The 22,475-nt window shown below is 41.7% G+C and overlaps 1 protein-coding gene across 1 annotated transcript in view; it reads left to right on the top strand.

Annotated features, from left to right (window-relative positions):
- DOCK1 (dedicator of cytokinesis 1) overlaps positions 1–22,475 on the top strand; it is a gene marked incomplete in the record, with an annotated part of 633,434 nt that overhangs the window by 267,411 nt on the left and 343,548 nt on the right. The window contains 1 exon segment of the mRNA XM_073595735.1: positions 20,304–20,374. Within this exon segment, the coding sequence (XP_073451836.1) occupies positions 20,304–20,374 (71 nt within the window).

Raw genomic sequence — 22,475 nt, 5'->3', positions numbered from 1 at the left:
ATTTGGAATCCCTTTGTAGCACAATTGTAGCGTTTGCTAGCTGTCCACTGAGTGGTTGTAAAGACTCAAGGTTTTTTACCTTCACGCATTCTATGCATGAAGGTAAAAAACCTTCTGTGTTAAGCAGCCCTCCTATTACTTACCCGAGACCCCTCTCGATCCAGCGATGTCCACAAGAGCCTTTCCTCTCCGTGGACTCGCTCTTCTGATTGGCTATTAGCAGCAGCAAGAGCCATTGGCTCTCAATCACAGCCAGTGAGCCAATCTGGAAATGGAGTGGGTGGGGCCGAATCACAACTCCATGTGTGAATCAACAGACAGAGCAGCAGCTCGGCTCTGGTGCCCCCCATAGCAAGCTACTTGCTGTGGGGGGGAACCTGACAGGAGGGAGGAGCCAAGAGCGCCGACGTGGGACCCAAGAAAAGGAGGATGCGGGACGCTCTGTGCAAAGTCACTGCACAGAGCAGGTAAGTATAACTTGTTTATCACTATCCACTTTTCACTATCCATATGGAGGTAAGAGTCTAGTGAACACTGAGTGATACACACGAAGAGTGACACAGCAATTTTATTGAAGAGCACTTATTGAAGCACTGTCTGCACTTTGTTTTATCATAGACTTTAATTATCTTCACTTCATGAACTATTGCAGCACCCCTATTTGTTGTGTCAACAGTGTGATAAAGAGAGATTATACGGATTGTTGCTATATTCATCTATATAAATTACATGTGTCTCATTGCATATATTGCATATGCATAGGAATTTTATTATTGATATTTATACATTTTTTTTTTTTTTTTTTTTGCACTGAAATCATCTTATGTGCACAGATTCATATTTGTATTTTGCACAGCGCCATGAGCGTTCATTGGTATTGATTTATTTGAACACAAGCTCATATTTGCACCTAGCAATTTTGCACAGCATCTTTAGCGTTTTTTTTTTTTTTTTTTTGCACAGTCGCATTTTTTAGCAATTCTTGCACAGATTATCACACAGTGCTAAATCATCTATATTTTATAATATTAAGTTGCGCTGATCACTTATTTATTTTATACCAATTTAGTGCACTCATACACTTTAGATCTAGCTGCAATTTATCAGAGTACTATATTATACATTCACTTTGATAGCGCAAAGGACCTTACTTACATTTATAACTTGTTTATTATTTTAATGAAAAAAAAAATTAAAGCTTTACAATCACTTTAGGAATCTTGTCTGTTTTGGCCTTAATAAGAACAAATATAGAAAAAAAAAAAATGCAGTTAACTTTTACTGTCTAGACTTCGATCACTGTTCTTACTAAGGCTTCCTTTACACGGCCGCATATACAGTTGCATTTTGATTACGGATCTAAATTCACCAACAATGTTTTCAATGGATCCCTTCACACAAGTGCAAACGTGCTGCATCCAGATCCGTAACACAAAATTCAAAAATCTGCTTTATGCGCTTACGTGTATAAGCACATGTGTACAAGTTTGTAAACTTTATGCCTAAACAAAGGGATACATAAATATTTTTCTCCTAGCAAACACGTGTAATAACATCAGTAAAAAATGTTATGGTCCCGTGAATGAGACCTAAATCATTTGGACTGTAGGTAGTGGGAGAGGACCTGCAAACTCGTACACAGATGTTGCCTTTTCAGTTCGCAAGAGTTATTAGAAGCAATTTGTGACTGAACCTGTCAACATTCATCATAAATATTAATCTCTCTCCTCCAGATTTTTTGCCTGCCTTTTTTTAGCTTTCAAAGCTTAATATGACTGACTGCAAATGAGCCTTTTTTTGTAAGTTATGTGGGAGGTTTGAGCAGGATATTACTTTCAGATACTTTGCAGCATGTTGGAGAATTTCTGCAAATTCATCATTAAAGGCTCGTTAACACCAGGCCGCCCAACAATTTGTGCAGTCCCAGCACACCGCATTGTTTACTTTTTTTTTTTTGTACAAACTGTTGAAATGTCAAATTGTCATTTCATAAGGTTCTATTCACATAGTGGGGTTGCAATACAATACAATCATTTTGCATATACTACATTACCTAAGAATCTCCATAGGCGACGCTTTACATTTTTTTTACGGTTATCAGGTTAGAGTTACAGAGGAGGTCTAGTGCTAGAATTATTGCTCTTGCTCTGATGATCGCGGCAATACCTCACATGTGTGATTTGAACACCGTTTACATGTGCGGGCGCGACTTCCGTATGCGTTTTCTTTGCTGCGCGAGCTTGCAGGGACGAGGGCGCTTTAAATTTTTTTTTTTTTTCTGATTTATTTTATATTATTAAATTGTGTTAAAAAAAAAAAAAAATGTGATCACTTTTATTGCTGTCACAAGGAATGTAACCATCTCTTGTGACAGTAATAGGTGGTGACAGGTACTCTTTATGGAGGGATCGGGGGTCTAAAAGACCCCCCCATCCCTCCTTTGCTCTTCAAAGTATTCAGCCATTTTCGGTGATTCTGAATACTGTATATTTTTTAAAACTGGCACCATTGGCAGCCGGGTAAACAGGAAGTGACGTTGTGATGTTGCTCCCGTGTTTACAATCAGGAGACTGTAACAAAGCCATTTCCGGCTTTGTGCTAGTCTGTCCCTAGCCGCCGGAAGAGGCGGAGCGATGATCGGGACTCCCGGTGGGATGGGAGCCCCATTCAGAGCGGCGGGAGGCGGTGGGACGGGGGGACATCCCCTCCTGCTCCTCCGGGATAACAGCCGAGCGGCTTTTAGTCGCATCGGTTGTTATCCCTGGAAAGCCGATCGCCGGCTCTACAAAACGGTACCAGGATGATGCCTGCAGCTGTGGGCATCATCCCGGTATAACCCCCGAAAGCCGAGTACGCACATCTGCGTACGCTCGGTGGGAAGGGGTTAAAGAAGAAAAAATTTTAAAACGGTTTTGCCAACAGAACTGTAATATATTATGTATGACAGACTCCCTTGTCATAGGCAGGTGGCTTGATAAAAGCTACCTGCGCCTGCTGTCAATTATTCTGGCCATACAAAAACCATGTCTTCCTTCAAAAAAAAAAATTCTCTGAGCTCTGAAGAAGAGGGGACACCCCTCGAAACTCAGCGGTTTTCTTTGGACTCCACATCCATAAACTGTTACTGGCCAGCAAATCTTGCTGGATGGAACTAATGGTGGATTTATACACTTTGCTTGATTTTATCACTCGTTTTGTGAGTATGTTTCTAACTTCTTGCAATATTAAAGTATCCCATAAGTAATTCGCTAGGCTGGTTGGCCCTCTTCTTATTTTCTTTTAGCGTTTTGTGTTTCTCCTGACCTGTGGAGAGTGACAGCACAGCTGATGTGGTTGCTGGAAGACTCGTGATTTTTAATCGGCTGCACAGTTATTTCTTAAGCGCAGGAGCATTCGTTTTCCTTTTTATAGTATAGGTGGCCCCTATAGCAAAGTAAAAAAAAAAAACTTCTGCCTTTTAGAACCACTCACTTCCTGCCCAGGACTACATGTCCCATGAGGCATTGCTCCTCGCACATTCACATTCACAAGTTCTCAGGCACTTACACTGTATTTCCTGATATGTAAACAAATAATGCATTCTGCATGCAGGTCAACTAATCAGCTGGCCGATTAATCGATTGTGAAAGTAGTTGAAAATTATTTTCATAATCGATTAGTTGTTGATTAATCGATTAGTTGTTTCAGCCCTAATTACAACAGCATGAACTGACGTAATAAGAAGCAGAGCCCTTTGTCTTGTGCTGGCACTGCGTGGGGCAAGGCCACTTGGCAAAGTCCCAACACGCCTGGCGTGAAGAGCCCTCCGTGTTCTAGAGCAGTGTTTCTCAACTCCAGTCCTCAAGGCACCCCAACAGGCCATGTTTTCAGGATTTCCATCCGATGAAACAGCTGTAGTAATTACTAAGGCAGTGAAACTGATCAAATCACTGGTGCAAAATAATGGTAAGCCTAAAAACATGACCTGTTGGGGTGCCTTGAGGATTGGAGTTGAGAAACCGTGTTCTAGACTGATGAAATGAGCTGCAATTGCTTAGTTTTTTCTGGTCTTGAGGCAATATCATTGCCTTGCTGAATAAGCTTGTAAGCCTTGTTTTTTTGGTAAGCCTTTCTTAAAAAGTGACACTTTACCCATTTTCCACAGAGCAGAGACTGCTCTGAACAGCAGGGCGGGGGGGGGGGGGGGGGGGGGGGGTGTCTGTGAGCAGAACCCCCATTGATTGGAGGACGAAAGAAAGAAAAAGGACGAAAGTCACATCCATCCATGCCTGTTCAGTTTCTGCCTAGTGGATACAGGCAGACGCCTGTCAGCAATATGGGCGGCTGGATTTAAAGGGACACCGCTGTCTGATTGCATCAGGTTACCCCTGATCCGGTCCTCAAAAACCGATAAGGACGCGGACCTGATGGGAATTCCTGTATGATAGGGACCTTTGCATTCACATTACAAAGCATCCGGTAATTTAACAGAGCTAATATATCCACATTGTCTGATGCAAGCTGGAATTTACTTCTTTAACTCAGCAGGGTGCTATTTATGTAACCAGCCTTTTAAATATCGTACATATGAAGTTTTCTGGGTCTCCATTCTTTTACAGAGTTTTAATGTTTTTTTTACTATAAATCAAAATTCACAGATTGTATTGCTTCTCCTCTGCAGCATCAAGATCCTACTATGCGTGTGTTATTTTCTGAAACAATGCATTGTTGTGGTGCTTCTTGTTATATTTTTACTCCTTTAGGGACAGTTCACACCACATGCAGTCCAGTTTTTTTTTTTTTTTCTGGATCAAAAACGCAAGGAAAGTAGGTTATATGGTTTTCAATGGCATGGCCCACGCCAGTCCTTGCAGTTCCAGGACGTTCCAGAAAAAAAGTAGAACGTGCTGCATTTTTACTGCACTGGAGCGCTGTAAAAGGCATTAAAAACACACTGGAACGCATCTAAATGCACCAAAAACATACTGGAACACACACATCCTTATTTAAGGTTAAGAAAAAAGAGGGGGGGGGGATGCACTGGACTGCATCAAAAACGCATCAAAACGCACTGGAACGCATCAAAAACGCGCATGCAGAAAAGCATTTGAAATGCATACGGATTGCGTTTCTATGGTGTAAACTGGCCCTAACACTAAAGTTTTGATATGTTGCTCAGCTTTGGTGAAGGTGTTTTAAAATGGGTTTTAAATACAGACACTATAGCAGGGGACATACTTTTATGGCAAAAAATTTGTAAAAACTGAACTTTTGTTCTATAAATAAAATAAAACTTTTTTGCAGATTAGTGTGGTGTAAAAAAAATAAAAAAATAATTTCCTATAAATAAATAAAAGTTGTCTTTAGATACTTAACCACTTGCTTACTAGGCACTTAAACCCCCCTCCTATCCAGACCAATTTTCAGCTTTCAGTGCTCTCACACTTTGAATGACAATTACTTAGTCATGCAACACTGTACCCAAATGATTTTTTTGTCCTTTTCTTCATACAAATAGAGCTTTATTTTGGTGGTATTTGATCACCTCTGGGTTTTTTATTTTTTGCGCTATAAATGAAAAAAGACCGAAAATTTTGAAAAAAAACACATTTTTTCTAATTTCTGTGATAAAATTTTGCAAATTCGTAATTTTTCTTCATAAATTTTGGCCACAATTTATACTGCTACATATCTTTGGTAAAAATAACCAAAAATTTGTGGAAATTATTTGGTCTGTGTGAAAGTTTTAGAGTCTACAAGCTATGGTGCAAATCATAAAAAAATTATCACATCTGATGTACTGAGGCCTATCTCATTTCCCGAGACCCTAACAAGCCAGGAAAGTACAAATACCCCCCAAATAACCCCTTTTTGGAAAGTAGACATTTCAATGTATTTAGTTAGAGGCATGGTGAGTTATTTGAAGTTGTATTTTTTTCCCACAATTCTTTGCAAAATTGAGATTTTTTTTTTTTTTCCCACAAAATTGTCATTGTAATAGCTTATTTCTCTCACATGGCATGTGTATACCACAAATGACACCCCAAAATACATTCTGCTACTCCTCCTGAGTATTACGATACCACATGTGAGGGACTTTTTCACTGCCTGGCCACATACAGAGGCCCAACATGCATGGAGCACTATCAGGTGTTCTAGGAGCATAAATTACACATCACATTTCTCAACCACCTATTACACTTTTGAAGGCCCTGGAGCACCAGGACAATGGAAACACCCACAAAATGACCCCATTTTGGAAAGCTAACACCCCAACGTATAATCTATGAGGCATAATGAGTCTTTTGAATGGTTTATTTTTTTCCAGAAGTTTTTGGAAAATGTGGAAAAAAATGAAACCGCATTTTTTTTTTTACACAAAGTTGTCCATTTATAAGATATTTCCAACACATGGCATTTAGATAGCAAAAATGACACCCCAAAATACATTCTGCTACTCCTCCTGAGTATTACGATACCACATGTGTGGGACTTTTTCACTGCCTGGCCACATACAGAGGCCCAACATGCATGGAGCACCATCAGGTGTTCTAGGAGCATAAATTACACATCACATTTCTCAACCACCTATTACACTTTTGAAGGCCCTGGAGCACCAGGACAATGGAAACACCCACAAAATGACCCCATTTTGGAAAGCTAACACCCCAACATATAATCTATGCGGCATAATGAGTCTTTTGAATGGTTTATTTTTTTCCAGAAGTTTTTGGAAAATATGGAAAAAAATGAAAACGCATTTTTTTTAACACAAAGTTGTCCGTTTATAAGATATTTCCAACACATAGCATTTAGATAGCAAAAATGACACCCCAAAATACATTCTGCTACTCCTCCTGAGTATTACGATACCACATGTGTGGGACTTTTTCACTGCCTGGCCACATACAGAGGCCAAACATGCAAGGAACACCGTCAGGTGTTCCAGGGACACATAGCATGCACATACCAAGAATTACACCCCAAAATACATTATGCTGAGCAAAGCGTAAACAAAAAAGATTACCTGTGGTTGTAGTAGCGCAGTTGTACACAGGAGGATAGCACTGGTCCAGGCAGCAGGCAGGGACTTGGTCAGCAGCGGCGAACACAATTGTCCAGGCAGCAGGCAGGGTTACTGTCCATATAAAGTCCAGGGTCAGTGCAGGCAGAGATATTGTCCGCAGTGCCAAAAATATTGGTCCTGGTAGTAGGCAGGTCCATGTGGTGTGGTCAGTGCAACAGGCAGAGGCGTGACGGCAGTAAGTCCTACAGGCAGAAGTAGGGCCTCGTTCAGGACAGAATGGGGACAGGGGTAGAGGCTTCTCCCACCCAAATCTCTTTGAAGCCTCCGAGTCTCCAGACCCTAATCTAGGATTGAGAAAACAAAATAAATTGTTTTCTTCATCCAGAAAAACAATTCTGGAGCCCCTCACATATGTGAGACCCCTGTGTTGAATCCCACTAGTCCAGTTGCAGGGTACAAGATCAGTCCAAGAGGCAGGCAAATATCATGGTCAAACAGTCCAAGGTCAGTTCCAGATCAGGCAGAGGTATGTACAGAATCGTTGGGCAGAAGCATGGTCGAATAACAGTCCAGGGTCAGTTCCAGATCAGGCAGAGGTATGTGCAGAATCGTTAGGCAGAAGCGTGGTCAAATAACAAGCCAGGGTCAGTTACAGAGGAGGCAGTGGCATAAGGTGTGTGAGGGTAAATTGCAGGAACGGAGGCTTACGTTTACCATACTTTACTAATAATTTACTAAAGTATGGTAACGACGAAAACATTCACCTACGCAGAGGCCTGGTTCAGAAGGACATTGTGCACAATAATAAGATGTGTCTCTTCTGAATCCAGCTCTGGTACACACCTTACATTTTTTTTGCCGTCGTTGGCCTGTTGGTTTGGGAGGGATCTTATCTGGGAAGTGGCGTTCGGAGAGTCGACTTAGAACATCAGATCGGATATTTTCTGGGGGGCCGTTCGGGAATGTAAGGGCAGTGAAAACGTCCTCCTGGTAGCCAAGGAAGCGTTTGGGGTTTTGGGTGGAGTTACGATAAATGACATAAGAATTGTAGATGGCCAAATGAAAAAAATAAATTGCGACTTTCTGACTTTCTTATACCAATGATATGTCCGTCTTGTGGCAAGGTACGGTTCCAGCATCTGGTCATTCAAGTCGACTCCCCCCATAAACAAATTATAGTCAAAGACGCATTTAGGTTTCTGTATGGGGCCATTTCTTCTGGGGACTTCCATGAAGGTATCATCGTGGATTGAAGACAACATGTATACATCTCTTTTGTCTCTCCACTTCACTGCCAAAATCTCGTTGTTTCGTAGACTCGCCGTTTCTCCTTTTCTCAATTTTTTTATTGACCAGACTTTGAGGAAAGCCCTTCCGGTTCTTTTTGATGGTACCACATGCAGGCGTCTTCATCCGATGCAGGTTGTGGAACAGGGGCAGAGATGCGTAGAAGTTATCTACATACAGGTGGTAGCCTTTCTCCAGTAGGGGGTATGTGAGATCCCAAACAATTTTCCCACTTGATCCCAAGTAGTCTGGGCAATTAGGGGGTTGCAGCTGGGTGTCCTTCCCTTCGTACACTTTGAAGGCATACAAGTAACCTGTGACTCGGTCACATAATTTGTATACCTTCACCCCATAGCGTGCCCTTTTACTGGGAATATATTGCTTCATCTTAAGCCTGCCACTAAACTTAAGAAGGGACTCATCCACACATATGTTTTTGTCTGGGGTAAACAGCAGGGGGAATAGTGCAGAAAAATAATTTAAAAGTGGCCGAATTTTGAAAAGTCTATCATAGTTTGGGTCATTTCGGGGAGGGCACTGGGTATTGTCGTTGAAATGAAGAAACCTCAATATCATGAGGTATCTGTTTCTGGACATCACCTTGGAGTATATTGGCAGGTGTTGGAGGGGGTGGGTTGACCAATAGGACAGCAAAGTGTTTTTTTTTCGTGAGTCCCATGTTAAATGTGAGGCCTAAAAAAAACCTTCAACTCCACCACCGTTAGGTCTCTCCATTCGTAGGGACGGGCATAGTAGGACGTTTGATTATTCGCAATGAATTGATGTGCATAAAGGTTGCACTGGGCCACAATACTTGACAGCATGTCCTCGGTAAAAAATAAACTAAAAAAATCTATTGGGGAAAAATTCTCCGTGTTCACCTGGACTCCTGGCTGGGCAGTGAAAGGGGGAATGTTGGCTTCTCCTGAATTAGGAGGAAGCCACAAGGGGTTCTGCAGGGCATAGGGAAGGCTGGCTTGGGTCCTTGGCCTTTCTTGCCGAGGCACTGCGGTGCTGGTGGACGGGACTGCCGTGCTGGTGGACGGGACTGCCGTGCTGGTGGACGGGACTGCCGTGCTGGTGGACGGGACTGCCGTGCTGGTGGACGGGACTGCCGTGCTGGTAGATGCCACTGCCTCCCCACCAGAACGCCTTCGTTTGGCGGGCCGAATCTCTTCCTCCTCTGAGTCACTCAGTGTTTCACTACTGAGGACTGGCTCATAGTTTATGTCCGACTCGGAATCGGAAAGGGAATCTGAAAAAGAGAGCTCCCCGTTGCTCTCGTCGGCCTGGGACAGTATTTGGTACGCCTCCTCGGCGGAAAAGCTTCTTTTGGCCATGGTTGCTAAGCCTGCACTGATGAGGCGGCACTGATGAGCACAGATGGGCACTGAGGTGGAACAGATGTGCACTAATGAGGTGGAACAGATGTGCAGATGTGCACTGATGAGGTGGCACAGGTGGGCACTGATGAGGTGGCACAGGTGGGCACTGATGAGGTGGCACAGGTGGGCACTGATGAGGTGGCACAGGTGGGCACTGACGAGGCGGCACAGGTGGGCACTGACGAGGCGGCACAGGTGGGCACTGATGGGGCGGCACAGATGGGGCGGCACAGATGGAGCGGCACAGATGTGCACTGAGGCAGCACAGATGTGCACTGATTGGCACAGGTGGGCACTGATGAGGTGGCACAGGTGGGCACTGATGAGGTGGCACAGGTGGGCACTGATTGTGCAGCTGGACACTAATCACCGCTGGGCAGACAGGTGGGCACCGATTGGCACAGGTGGGCACCGATTGGCACAGGTGGGCACCGATTGGCACAGGTGGGCACCGATTGGCACAGGTGGGCACCGATTGGCACAGGTGGGCACCGATTTGGCACAGGTGGGCACCGATTGGCACTGTACTGATGCTGCACTGTACTGATGGGGCACTGTATTGATGGGCACTGTATTGATGGGCACTGTGGGCACTGTAGGCACAGTAAATGTTGATTACAAACTCACAGATCGCTGACAGTTTCTCTCTCTCCTCACACGCTGTCTCTGTGTGAGGAGAGAGAGCCGGCAATGAGAGATGATCTCAATTGTTTACATTTTAGATCATCTCCCATTGGAGGCAGCGATCGCGCTGTAAACGGCCGCTGTGATTGGCCGTTTACAGCGTCTGTGATTGGCTGTGTCCAAGGGACACGGCCAACACAGAATTTCCCCGTTGCGCGTTCGTGAGCGCGCACGGGGAGCGAGGAAAGGGGAGGACGTCATATGACGTCCTCCCGGGAATTGACATCCGCGCTGAAGCCGTCATTCGGCTACGGCTGGATGTCAGGTGGTTAAAGACCCCTTTCACACTGAGGCACTTTTCAGGTGTTTTAGCTCTAAAAATGGCACCTCTCATGCCTCCCCAATGTGAAAGCCCGAGTGCTTTCACACTGGGGCGGTGCGCTTGCAAGCAGCATCCTTGTGGCACTAAGCCAGCCCCATGAAATGAATGGGTACCGCTTCTGAAGAGCCTGAAAAGTGATTTGGAAGCGCTGCATCACGGGCGGTGGCGGCATTAGCGGTAAAGCGCCTGCTTTTTGGGCGGTAGCTAGGTTATTGCATGGCAGACTCCCTGCACTCCATTGCAGTGCAGGTTCACCTCACACACCAGCGCACACGAGGTATATAGTGTTAATGAACTCTAGGTTATGATGTACAGAGCTGTATGTATGCTTTTTTTTTTTTTAATGAGTGATGTGTGTGTGTATGTGTATGTGTGTGTGTATATATATATATATATATATATATATATATATATATATATATATATATATATATATAGTGTGTATATATAATCTCTACTAGTTTTATTATTTTTTTTTGTGGTGACAATTTTTTTGTTTTTGTCACTCAGATCGGGAAAAATATATTTATCATCTCTGGTTACTATATTTTCCTGCACCAGTATTTCAGTGACTGGTTGAGCATTGTCATTCGATATCTTTGTAAATCATTCTAGTCTGACGGTGAATACAATTTCCAACTAATCAAATTGTCATGCTCACAGCTGATCAGTCAGGTTGTTACCCAAAAGACTTATTGAGCAATATTTCTGCCTGACTTAGTGTAGTTCCTTAAGTCTACAATGTTAACCCAGATGCTTTGCAGCATGATGCCATCTTTACTGATCTCACGTAACAGAAATATTTTAGTTAGAAGCATTTCTTAGGGGCCTATATCTTGCCATTGTTATACCTCCATCGGCTCTTTGTATTATACAGAACTACTGAAAGAAAATAAATATTGTAACAGTTTTAGGGAGGCTCTGGAGAGCAACACTGCAAATCTAACAAGCTTTGTCTTCGAGCGACGTCAAACTCAAGTCCAAATTGCACCCCTTGAGAATTTAATGGCCTTGCATTGGCATCTGAAAAGAGAAATCCGCACCCATCAAAAGCTCTCCATCTCAGATCTGTGTTATTAGATGCTACCCCCAAGGAGAAACACTCAGTGATACCATCAAACGGGTTATTTAATATTACACACCTAGTGCTTGAGCCTCACTGTTTCTCTCAATCTTTTAATCATTGACTTTTTTTAGATTAAAAAAAAAGTTGCGCAGTGTTTTAGTCACAACTCATCTTGCAGTATCTTTTTTTCCTGTTTTTGTTTAGTTTGTTTCCTGTAATATTGGAGAGCTGTTTCTGGGTGTTTCTTTTAGTTTAGGTTTCGTAGGTCAATGCACTAATGGAATTCTCCAAAATTCTTTTTACTCAGAAAACTTGTTTTCATTTGGTTAGTCTTTCATCAATAAAATGAATCAAAAGAAACATCAGCAGAGTGCCCCCTACCCTTTTCTCAGGGTAGAGCTATGCCCATTGACCAGTACTGATCCTGTAAAAGTTGGCAAAGCCATCTCAAAACTCTTAATAAGCCAGGATTTTCTGCACCCCTGATAGGTGCTTATCTAGCAATTTTTGGAAAATGTGTAGGCCAAACTGTACTGTAAAGGAACATCTAAAGTGTGGTCATTTATGAGTCAACCAACTGATGCCAAGCATATCTAGAGATCACTCCAGGACTCCTTTTGTTTTAGACCTCTGGTGTACACTTAGTGTACCTTAAGTGAAGAGAAAGTGTCACCTTGAGATTCTTGAAAATCCAAAACTTGTGTGTGCTTTTCCTAGTCCCCGGCCACATACTATAGTTCCTCCTGCCAACCCCTACACCACTACAGAGCACAGTAGTGACCTACAGTCCAGCAGATCGATCCATTGAGAGCAGGAATCCCACATTCCCAGAAGGTGCTAGATTCTGCAGGAACTTCAGTCAGTGGTTTCACTTAACATCTGCAGGGGGCGGGAAAGTGAGCTACAAGAGAGATTAATAGTCAGTTTCTTCCTACTAGGAAAATGTGTTTTAAATAGTGACAAATGCACTTTTGATCAGCAAAGCAAAGTGATGCTCATCAGTCTATAGCAGTGATGGCGAACCTTGGCACCCCAGAGGTTTTGGAACTATATTTCCCACTATGCTCAACTACACTGCAGAGTGCATGAGCATCATGGGAAATGTAGTAACAAAACATCTGGGGTTCCAAGGTTCACCATCACTGGTCTATAGCTTTAAGGGGAGAGGCAATTTGATATACATGCACTGAACCAGTTCACTATCATTTTGCCCTGTGACAGCCTAATTAAAGAGACCAAATTTGCCAGACCTTTATTTTCAACAACTTTCCTAAAAGATATGAACTTTTAACATCATATATGCATGATGGCTGTATCAATTGTGTAGAAATCAGAAGCACTGAGACTGCTGTTGGGTACATTGGATTTGATGCTAACAGCCCTGGCAGACCCAGAGGTGTCAATTAAATGACCATATTACCCTTCGCTCCTCCCCTGACAGGTATAAAAGGGCTTTGTCATGCAGAGAGAGGGCGCTGCGGTAGGGAATTGACCTATCTTGCAGTGGTCAAATTTTCTAGCAAATTCAAAGGCACATTGCACGTGAACAAAGCGTATTTTAAGAAAAGAAAAAAAACACTGCAAGTAAGCATTTAAAAGACTTGATTTGTACGTGCTTTTAGCTGCAGTTTTTCAAGTTGGGTGTAGAAGAGGGATAGAAAGTCTGACTAACATGTTTATTCCTGTTTTTGCCATCTTGTCCCTCTTGACAACTTCATTCCTGATTTATTTTAATATGTGCTTTTATAATTGCAGTTTTAATTTAAATACAAGATGGCAAAATGTCTGCTTTGTTCGGCAATGGCGTCATGAATTTGATTGTGTATTGTCTGGGCCCACTTTACAGTTCTGTAATTTAACCTTCGAAGCAATAGATTTACATTGGCCTTCTTCAAAAAGCATCTGTTATATACGAGTAGTGATAGACTGGCAGATATGTCATGTAGTGTGCAGATATGGATGCTTTTTACTTACATTTGTAAATGCTATTAGTATCTCTTTTTGCTTTTAAGTTTACTGGTTCAGTAACCTCTCAGCGATGGAACAATTTAGACAAATCTCTTTCTAAAATGTTGTGAACATGCCGGGGAAAGTCTATACAGGTGTCTAATTGCATGAAGTACACATGCCACAGGGAATATATTGAATTGCATCACACTTTGCCTGGACCACCAGATGATTTTTTTTGGGCTGTTTATTTGTTTGAAGGCTTTACTTTGACACATACATTTTTGGTTTTTAAACTATCATAACACATATTTAATAAAGAAGGACAAGCTGAAAACAAATAAAGTTTCTACTAACTGAATAATGATTTTTCAAATTCAGACGTGATCTATCTTGGTCTGATTTCTTTACATCTCAAAAACCTGGCATTTTCACAGGGGTGTGTAGACTTTGTATATTGTGTGTGTGTGTGTATATATATATATATATATATATATATATATATATATATATATATATATATATATATATATATATATATATATATATATATATATATATATATATTACACAGGGCTATTTTTTTCTTGGAGAATAGTTGCAGGAACTCCACCCCCCCCCCCCCCCCCCCGTCTGAGTCACCCCTTGTCTCTGCCCCTACACACCTCTGACCATCCCGTCCCTAGATTCCACCCCCTACCCACCTACCAGTAGTGCCCCTTTTAGAGAATACAGAACCAAGTATCGTTTTGTGGTGCTAAATCATTTGTATGAAACATGTTGATGAAAAGCAGTGAAATAGATCCCCTGCAGTCAGCAACAATAGAATCCCAGCAATAGATTCCCACACAATAGACTCCCCTAGCAGCAATGGACTCCACCCCAACAACAATAGATTCCCTGCAGCAACAGTGAACAGTGAACTATCCACAACAAAATATCACACCCAGTAACAAAATATCTAAATAACATTGCCCTCCCCCCCCCAGCAGCAACAACAGATCTCTCAGCAGCCAGCATCAATAGATCCTCCAGCAGCCAGTAAAAATAGACAACAGTAGATCCCTTTCAGCAACATTAGACCCCCCCCCCAGCAACAATAGATTCCCCATAAGCAACAATAAACCCTCGCACAAAATCAGTTCCCCACCAGTGACACTAGATTCCCCAGCAGTCAACATCAATAGACCCTCCAGCACACCCCATGCTATTACATACATTCAGTGCTGGAGGTGCCGGTCCCCCACGTTCCCGCTGAAAAAAAGCCATATACAGTCAGGTCCATAAATATTGGGACATCAACACAATTCTAATCGTTTTGGCTCTTTACACCACCACAATGGATTTGAAATGAACAAGATGTGCTTTAACTGCAGACTTTCAGCTTTAATTTGAGGGTATTTACATCCAAATCAGGTGAACGGTGTAGAAGTTACAACAGTTTGTATATGTGCCTCCTACTTTTTAAGGGACCAAAAGTAATGGGACAGATTAACAATCATCCATCAAAACTAAAAGGAAAAAACCGCGCTAAATTGCCAAAAAAATACTGATGAAATGATCATGCAATCATATCCCAAGAACTCCTCTTAGGAAATTAATAAACCATAATAATAATCAAAAATGTTGTCCATACGTCGTTCCCCAGACGACGCCATTTGTGGTGAAACGTATGTCGGGAGGTTGACGCTCTGACGTCATTGCCATCCTTACTGTGGACGGGTGCTCGCTATGCCGGCTGGCGTTTTGCTGTTTTTATACCTTATTTTTCAAAAATCTGTGTGGTGGCGGATCACGGAGTGGGGTGTCTTTTCCATCTTCACCATCGAGTTTTGTTGTGTTCATCTATGGGCTTTCCTCTGGGACTGTTTCTGATAACATCGTATATATAAGGATTCCCATGATATCTTATGGACACTACTGTTTGATTCACATTTACATGTATGGACAACATTTTTGATTATTATTATGGTTTATTAATTTCCTAAGAGGAGTTCTTGGGATATGATTGCATGATCATTTCATCAGTATTTTTTAGGTAATTTAGCGCGTTTTTTTTTCCTTTTATTTTTGTCATTTTTGGTGCACATCTCACTGTTAAACTGCTGCTTTTTTGGGGGGTTTTGCGATTTAGTGGTAGCGCAGTATTTTTCTTGTTTTTTAAATCATCCATCAAACTTTCACTTTTTAATATTTGGTTGCAAATCCTTTGCAGTCAATTACAGCCTGAAGTCTGGAACGCATAGACATCACCAGACGCTGGGTTTCATCCCTGGTAATGCTCTGCCAGGCCTCTACTGCAACTGTCTTCAGTTCCTGCTTGTTCTTGGGGCATTTTCCCTTCAGTTTTGTCTTCAGCAAGTGAAATGCATGCTCAATCGGATTCAGGTCAGGTGATTGACTTGGCTATTGCATAATATTCCACTTCTTTCCCTTAATAAACTCTTTCGAGGTATGCTTCGGATCATTGTCCATCTGCACTGTGAAGCGCCGTCCAATGAGTTCTGAAGCATTTTGCTGAATATGAGCAGATAATATTGCCCGAAACACTTCAGAATTCATCCTGCTGCTTTTGTCAGCAGTCACATCATCAATAAATACAAGAGAACCAGTTCCATTGGCTGCCATACATGCCCACGCCATGACACTACCACCACCATGCTTCACTGATGAGGTGGTATGCTTTGGATCATGAGCAGTTCCTTTCCTTCTCCATGCTCTTCTCTTCCCATCACTCTGGTACAAGTTGATCTTGGTCTCATCTGTCCATAGGATGTTCCAGAACTGTAAAGGCTTTTTTAGATGTTTTGGCAAACTCTAATCTGGCCTTCCTGTTTTTGAGGCTCACCAGTGGTTTACATCTTGTGGCGAACCCTCTGTATTCACTCTGGTGAAGTCTTCGCTTGATTGTTGACTTTGACACACATACACCTACCTACTGGAGAGTGTTCTTGATCTGGCCAACTGTTGTGAAGGGTGTTTTCTTCACCAGGGAAAGAATTCTTCGGTCATCCACCACAGTTGTTTTCCGTGGTCTTCTGGATCTTTTGGTGTTGCTGAGCTCACCAGTGCGTTCTTTCTTTTTAAGGATGTTCCAAACAGTTGATTTGGCCACACCTAATGTTTTTGCTATCTCTCTGATGGGTTTGTTTTGTTTTTTCAGCCTAATGATGGCTTGCTTCACTGATAGTGACAGCTCCTTGGATCTCATATTAAGAATGCAAATAGCACACTTGAAATGAACTCTGGACCTTTTATCTGCCCCTTGTAAATGGGATAATGAGGGAATAACACACACCTGGCCATGGAACAGCTGAGCAGCCAATTGTCCCATTACTTCCAGTCCCTTAAAAAGTGGGAGGCACATATACAAACTGTTGTAATTCCTACACCATTCATACCCTGGCAGAATTTATGATTTCTTGGCTATTTTTCAGAGAATATGAATGATAACACTAAAACATTTCTTTCATGGTTAGTGTTTGGCTGAACCCATTTTTTATCAATCAACTGTGTTTACGCTCTTTAAATCATAATGGCATCAGAAACTACCCAAATAACTCTGATCAAAAGCTTACATACCCTGGTGATTTTGGCCTGATAACATGCACACAAGTTGACACAAAGGGGTTTGAATGGTTATTAAAGGTAACCTTCCTTACCTGTGATCTGTTTGCTTGTAATTAGTGTGTGTATAAAAGGTCAATGAGATTTTGGACACCTGACAGACCCTTGCATCTGTCATCCAGTGCTACACTAACGTTTCTGGATTCTGAGTCACGGGGAAAGCAAAACAATTGTCAAAGGATCTGCAGGAAAAGGTAGTTGAACCGTATAAAACAGGAAAGGGATATAAAAAGATATCCAAGGAATTGGGAATGCCAATCAGCAGTGTTCAAACTCTAATCAGGAAGTGGAAAGTGAGGGGTTCTGTTGAAACCAAACCACGGTCAGGTAGACCAACTAAAATTTCAGCCACAACTGCCTGGAAAATTGTTTGGGATGCAAAGAAAAACCCACAAATAACTTCAGGTGAAACACAGGACTCTGTATAAAACATGTGGTATGGCCGTTTCAAGATGCACAATAAGGAGGCACTTGAAGAAAGATGGGCTGCATGGTCAAGTCGCCAAAAGAAATCCATTACTACACAAATGCCACAAAATATCCAACTTACAATACGCCAAACAGCACAAAGACAAATCTCAAACCTTCTGGCACAAAGTCATTTGAAGTGATGAGACCAAAATTGAGCTTTTTGGCCACAACCATAAACGCTACATTTTGAGAGGAGTCAACAAGGCCTATGATGAAAGGTACACCATCCCTACTATGAAACATGGAGGTGGATCGCTGATGTTTTGGGGATGTGTGAGCTACAGAGGCACAGGAAATTTATTCAAAATTGATGTCAAGATGAATGCAGTATGTTATAAAAAAATACTGGAGGAACATTTGCATTCATCAGCCAGGAAGCTGCGCATGGGACGTACTTGGACATTCCAACATGACAATGATCCATAAGGCAAGTCGAAGGTTCTGGAGTGGCCATCTGTCTCCTGACCTCAATATCATTGAGCCACTCTGGGGAGGTCTCAAATGTGCAGTTCATGCAAGACAGCCCAAGAATTTACAGGAACTGGAGTCCTTTTGCCAAGAGGAATGGGCAGCTTTACCATCTGAGAAGATAAAGAGCCTCATCCACAAAAGACTTCAAGCTGTCATTGATGTTAAAGGTATTAAGCACTGGGGTATGTAAATGAGGATCATTTGGGTAGTTTCTGTTGCCATTATGATTTAAAATATGAGTAAACACAGTTGATTGATAATAAATGGCTTCAGCCAAACACTAACCGTGAGTAAAAAAATGTTTGTGTTTATCATTCATATTCTTTGAAAAATGGCCAAGAAATCATAAATTCGGCCAGGGTATGTAAACTTATGAGCACAACTGTGTGTGTGTGTTTATGTATGTATGTATGTATGTATATATATGTGTGTGTGCACAAAGTTTTTGTTTAAATAGCTTTGTGTCTTTGCATGATTCATCTTTCTTATACAGATACTGTATTTTCTGCATGTAAAGGTATGCAAAGATACCCAGAACTGCATACCATCTTTTTTTTATTTAAAAATATACTGCCTTCAAATTCCTGGTATGAAGTAGTATTGTATACTTTATAAAGTCGTTAGGCCCCTTTCACACTGAGGCACTTCTAAACTGCCAGTAAAACACTGAACGCTTTTGATGAGCTTTTCAGGCGCTTGTGAAGAGCTTTCCGTTCATTTCAATGGAGAGGGGTGTTTTTTCACTGCCCTGCCAGCGCACTGCCCCAGTGTGAAAGCATTAATTGATTTTAATTGAAATAGTTTTCCGTGAGCTTTTCAGGTGCTTTTTTTTAGTATGAAAGCGCCTGAAAAGGGCCTCAGTGTGAATGGGGTCTTAGTGTTTATGACACCTGAAAGGAAGTTTTTTTTCTCCCCATTTAGCCATTTGAAAATAAAATTCTTCGTTTTATCATGTTTACATGATAATTACATTTCTGGGGTTGTATTTGAGATGTGCAAAGAGAGATCACACAGATACCTATAGGTATAACATTTAATTGCATAAATACAGCTATACATAACAAATGTAATAATAGAAAATGTAACAAGAATACTAAAGAATACTACTAAAGATGCCTTTTCGCCACGGCGTCCCACATTCTTTTGTACAGCGTGGCACAGATTAGAATTAGATGCATTCATGATGGCAGCTCTGATATGACACTGGATATCCAAAGTTATAGCTGTAGTATATAGGACTTGTGTGTAAGGAAATGGCCAACCCCCACTGCAAACATGACCCATTAAGGATTTGGTCATTTTATAATGGCATTCCTTTGATATATAGTCGGCTAAGGTAACTAGATTTTGGAGGCTTTATTAGATCTTGTGAGATAACTTCAATAAGAAAATATGACATTTCGCCTTCACTCTTTTATAAAGATGATTGTAACTTTGATCAAGATTGCATTGACTCCTCATTTGCAAGCCTTTGTTTAGAGAAAGGGAGGGGAACCCAGCTGAGGAATTGTTAAAGTTGCAGTGAATTCTGGAACAGCAACTCCCAAGGATTAGTAATCTGCAGTATATTACATTTTTGGTTAGGGGTTTAGTTAATCACATATATATATATATATATATATATATATATATATATATATATATATATATATATATATATATATATATATATATATATATACATATACATATACATATACATACACACACACATACATTTTTACATTTCTTATAGGGTGTTATTTTTATTATACCATGTGATAACTAGCTATTTGCCTGCTTTGTGCTGCTGTTGCATTTTTTGCTTCAGTTCTTGTAAGTAAAGTCCTACATATTTTTTTGCAAGTGCACAATTTGTCTGGTTTTCAACTTGCCCTTGTTCAAAAAAAGGCGCATCAGTATCTTCTTTTTTTTATTTGTACTCTGAATACCAGTATGAGTTGTTTTCCAGCAATGCATTTGACCACATGCTAATACTTGTACTCATTGTAGGTATTTTATTATTATTGAATCTAATTTCCCACTGATTTCTTTTAGGGTGCTGCACTGAAATATCTACCAACTATCGTAAATGATGTTAAGCATGTATTTGATCCAAAAGAGTTAAGGTAAGTAGTCTAATAATATAACATTTAGGCCTCATTCATATGGGCTTACTAAGGCATAGGCCGGTCCAAAGGCCGTGTTTGCCAGCCTGGATGCACAGGTGTTCTGTGCATCTATGTGCAAGCAGTCCTCTTTGTGTCAGTTAGGACTCGGTAGCTGTCCGGACACAGCCGCTGCTCCGAATTTGACATTTGTGTGTGTGCATGTGCGTGTCCCCTAACGCAGACCGTGTGATTTTGGAGACACCCACTTGCACCCAAACAGATGTCTAATTAAGATCACCTGCAGTGTCCCAAGTGACAGGAATGGTACTGCATGCACGCAGATGCACAGAACGCCTGTGCGTCCTGTGCAGACAAACACAGCCCTCCAACAGGTGCACCCGTGTGAACGAGGCCTTACCATCTTTTTCTCTAGTCAGCAACTGTGTTTAATTCCTTTAGACAGTTTAAACAGTGACTTATAAACTTATGAACCATGATGGGGCTATAGGTGACCAATTGCCATGCCTTAGCGCTGTCACTTCAGGGAAGGGGAAGGGTGTTTAACCCTTCATAAGCTTAGTTAGGTGAACTACTTGTGTTGGACAAAGCACAGGCTTAAAGGGGTTGATGCATTCTCTGCATTGAGATAAAAAAGACTTCTGTGTGCAGCAGCCCCCCTAACACTTACCTGAGGTCTCTCTCTGTCCAGCGATGTCCACGAGTGTCTCAGCAGTCCAGTCTTCTCCCTCCTGATTGGCTGAGACACAGCATAATGTTCAGTGTTTTACACCAATAGCCACACACTCTGTTGTAGGTCCGTGGGCATGATATTAATAAAAGTGGATGTTGCAGAAAACACTGAAAATACTTTCAGCATCAAGAAGTAGATATGGTTGGCAGAGCCACACACACACACACACACACACACACACACACACACACACACACACACACACACACACACACACACACACACACAGTATGTTTTAGCTCTTGATGTATCTGCTTGAAAGAATACCATACATAAGTCACATTATGTGAAAAGGATGTTGATATTCACAACAGTGTGTGAATAAGTGAGGCATTGGGTAGCTGTGAATCATTGCTGTGCATTATGTTGATTTGTTTTCTAATATGCTGAGCAAAACTAAACTTCAAAATGACAACAGATAGTTTCCTTCAATGCTTTAAGCGGACAGGACTCCATCTATTCATTGAGGCTGGGTTCACACCATTGCGAAACGGATGCGGCATTCCAATCCAATTCGCATCCAATTCGCAATAGCAGAAGATTTTGACCAGCTCTCTATGGAGCCGGTTCACATATCTCCGCAGCAGGTCTGGTGTCGTTTTGCATCTTTTGGTCCAATTTAGGTCCGAATTCAGCCCAAAATTCAGTCTGAAATCAGACCTGAAACGGGGAACCAGGGCGCACTGGACCCCTACTGTGAGACAGATGCAGTGATGGCGTGAACGCAACCTGAAGAACTACCCATAATACCATTTTGGGCAGAACTTTACAGAAATATTTGAAAGAAAAAACGTATTATTATTATTATACAGGTTTTATATAGTGCCAACAGTTTGCACAGTGCTTTACAATTTAAATGGGAGACAATAGAGCACCTTACAATCTAATAGGGAGGGGGTAGTGGTATAAAAGGTTATAACTGTGGGGAAATGAGCTGATGGAAGTGTTAAAAGTTTAGTTAGTCGGAGGTGTGATAGGCTTCCCTGAAGAGATGAGTTTTCAAGGATCGCCTAAAGGCAGCCAAAGTCCCTTCTTCTTGGGAGAAGCTGAGAGGACGGTTTGGGTGATATTTGGAGACAGGATTGGTGGTGGTGTAGCTGGGAGAAGAGTTGTGGATGGCTTTGTATGTTAAGATTTTGAATTCAATTTGCTGGGCATCCAGAAGTCAGTGGAGGGATTGGCAAAGAGGGGTTGCACACACTTAAGGTAGGTAAGTCTGGCAGCAGCATTAATGATAGACTGAAGAGGGGATAGCCTATGGAGAGGTAGGCCCATGAGAACGGCTTTGCAATAGTCAAGGCAAGAGATAACAAGAGTGGATGAGTAGCTTGGTGATTCCATTAGTTAAAAAGGGGCAAATTTTAGAGA

The sequence above is a fragment of the Aquarana catesbeiana genome, linkage group LG08 (genome assembly GCF_042186555.1).
Source record: "Aquarana catesbeiana isolate 2022-GZ linkage group LG08, ASM4218655v1, whole genome shotgun sequence".
NCBI classification, from domain to species: Eukaryota; Metazoa; Chordata; class Amphibia; order Anura; family Ranidae; genus Aquarana; species Aquarana catesbeiana.
This window is presented reverse-complemented; position numbering and strand designations above follow the sequence as displayed.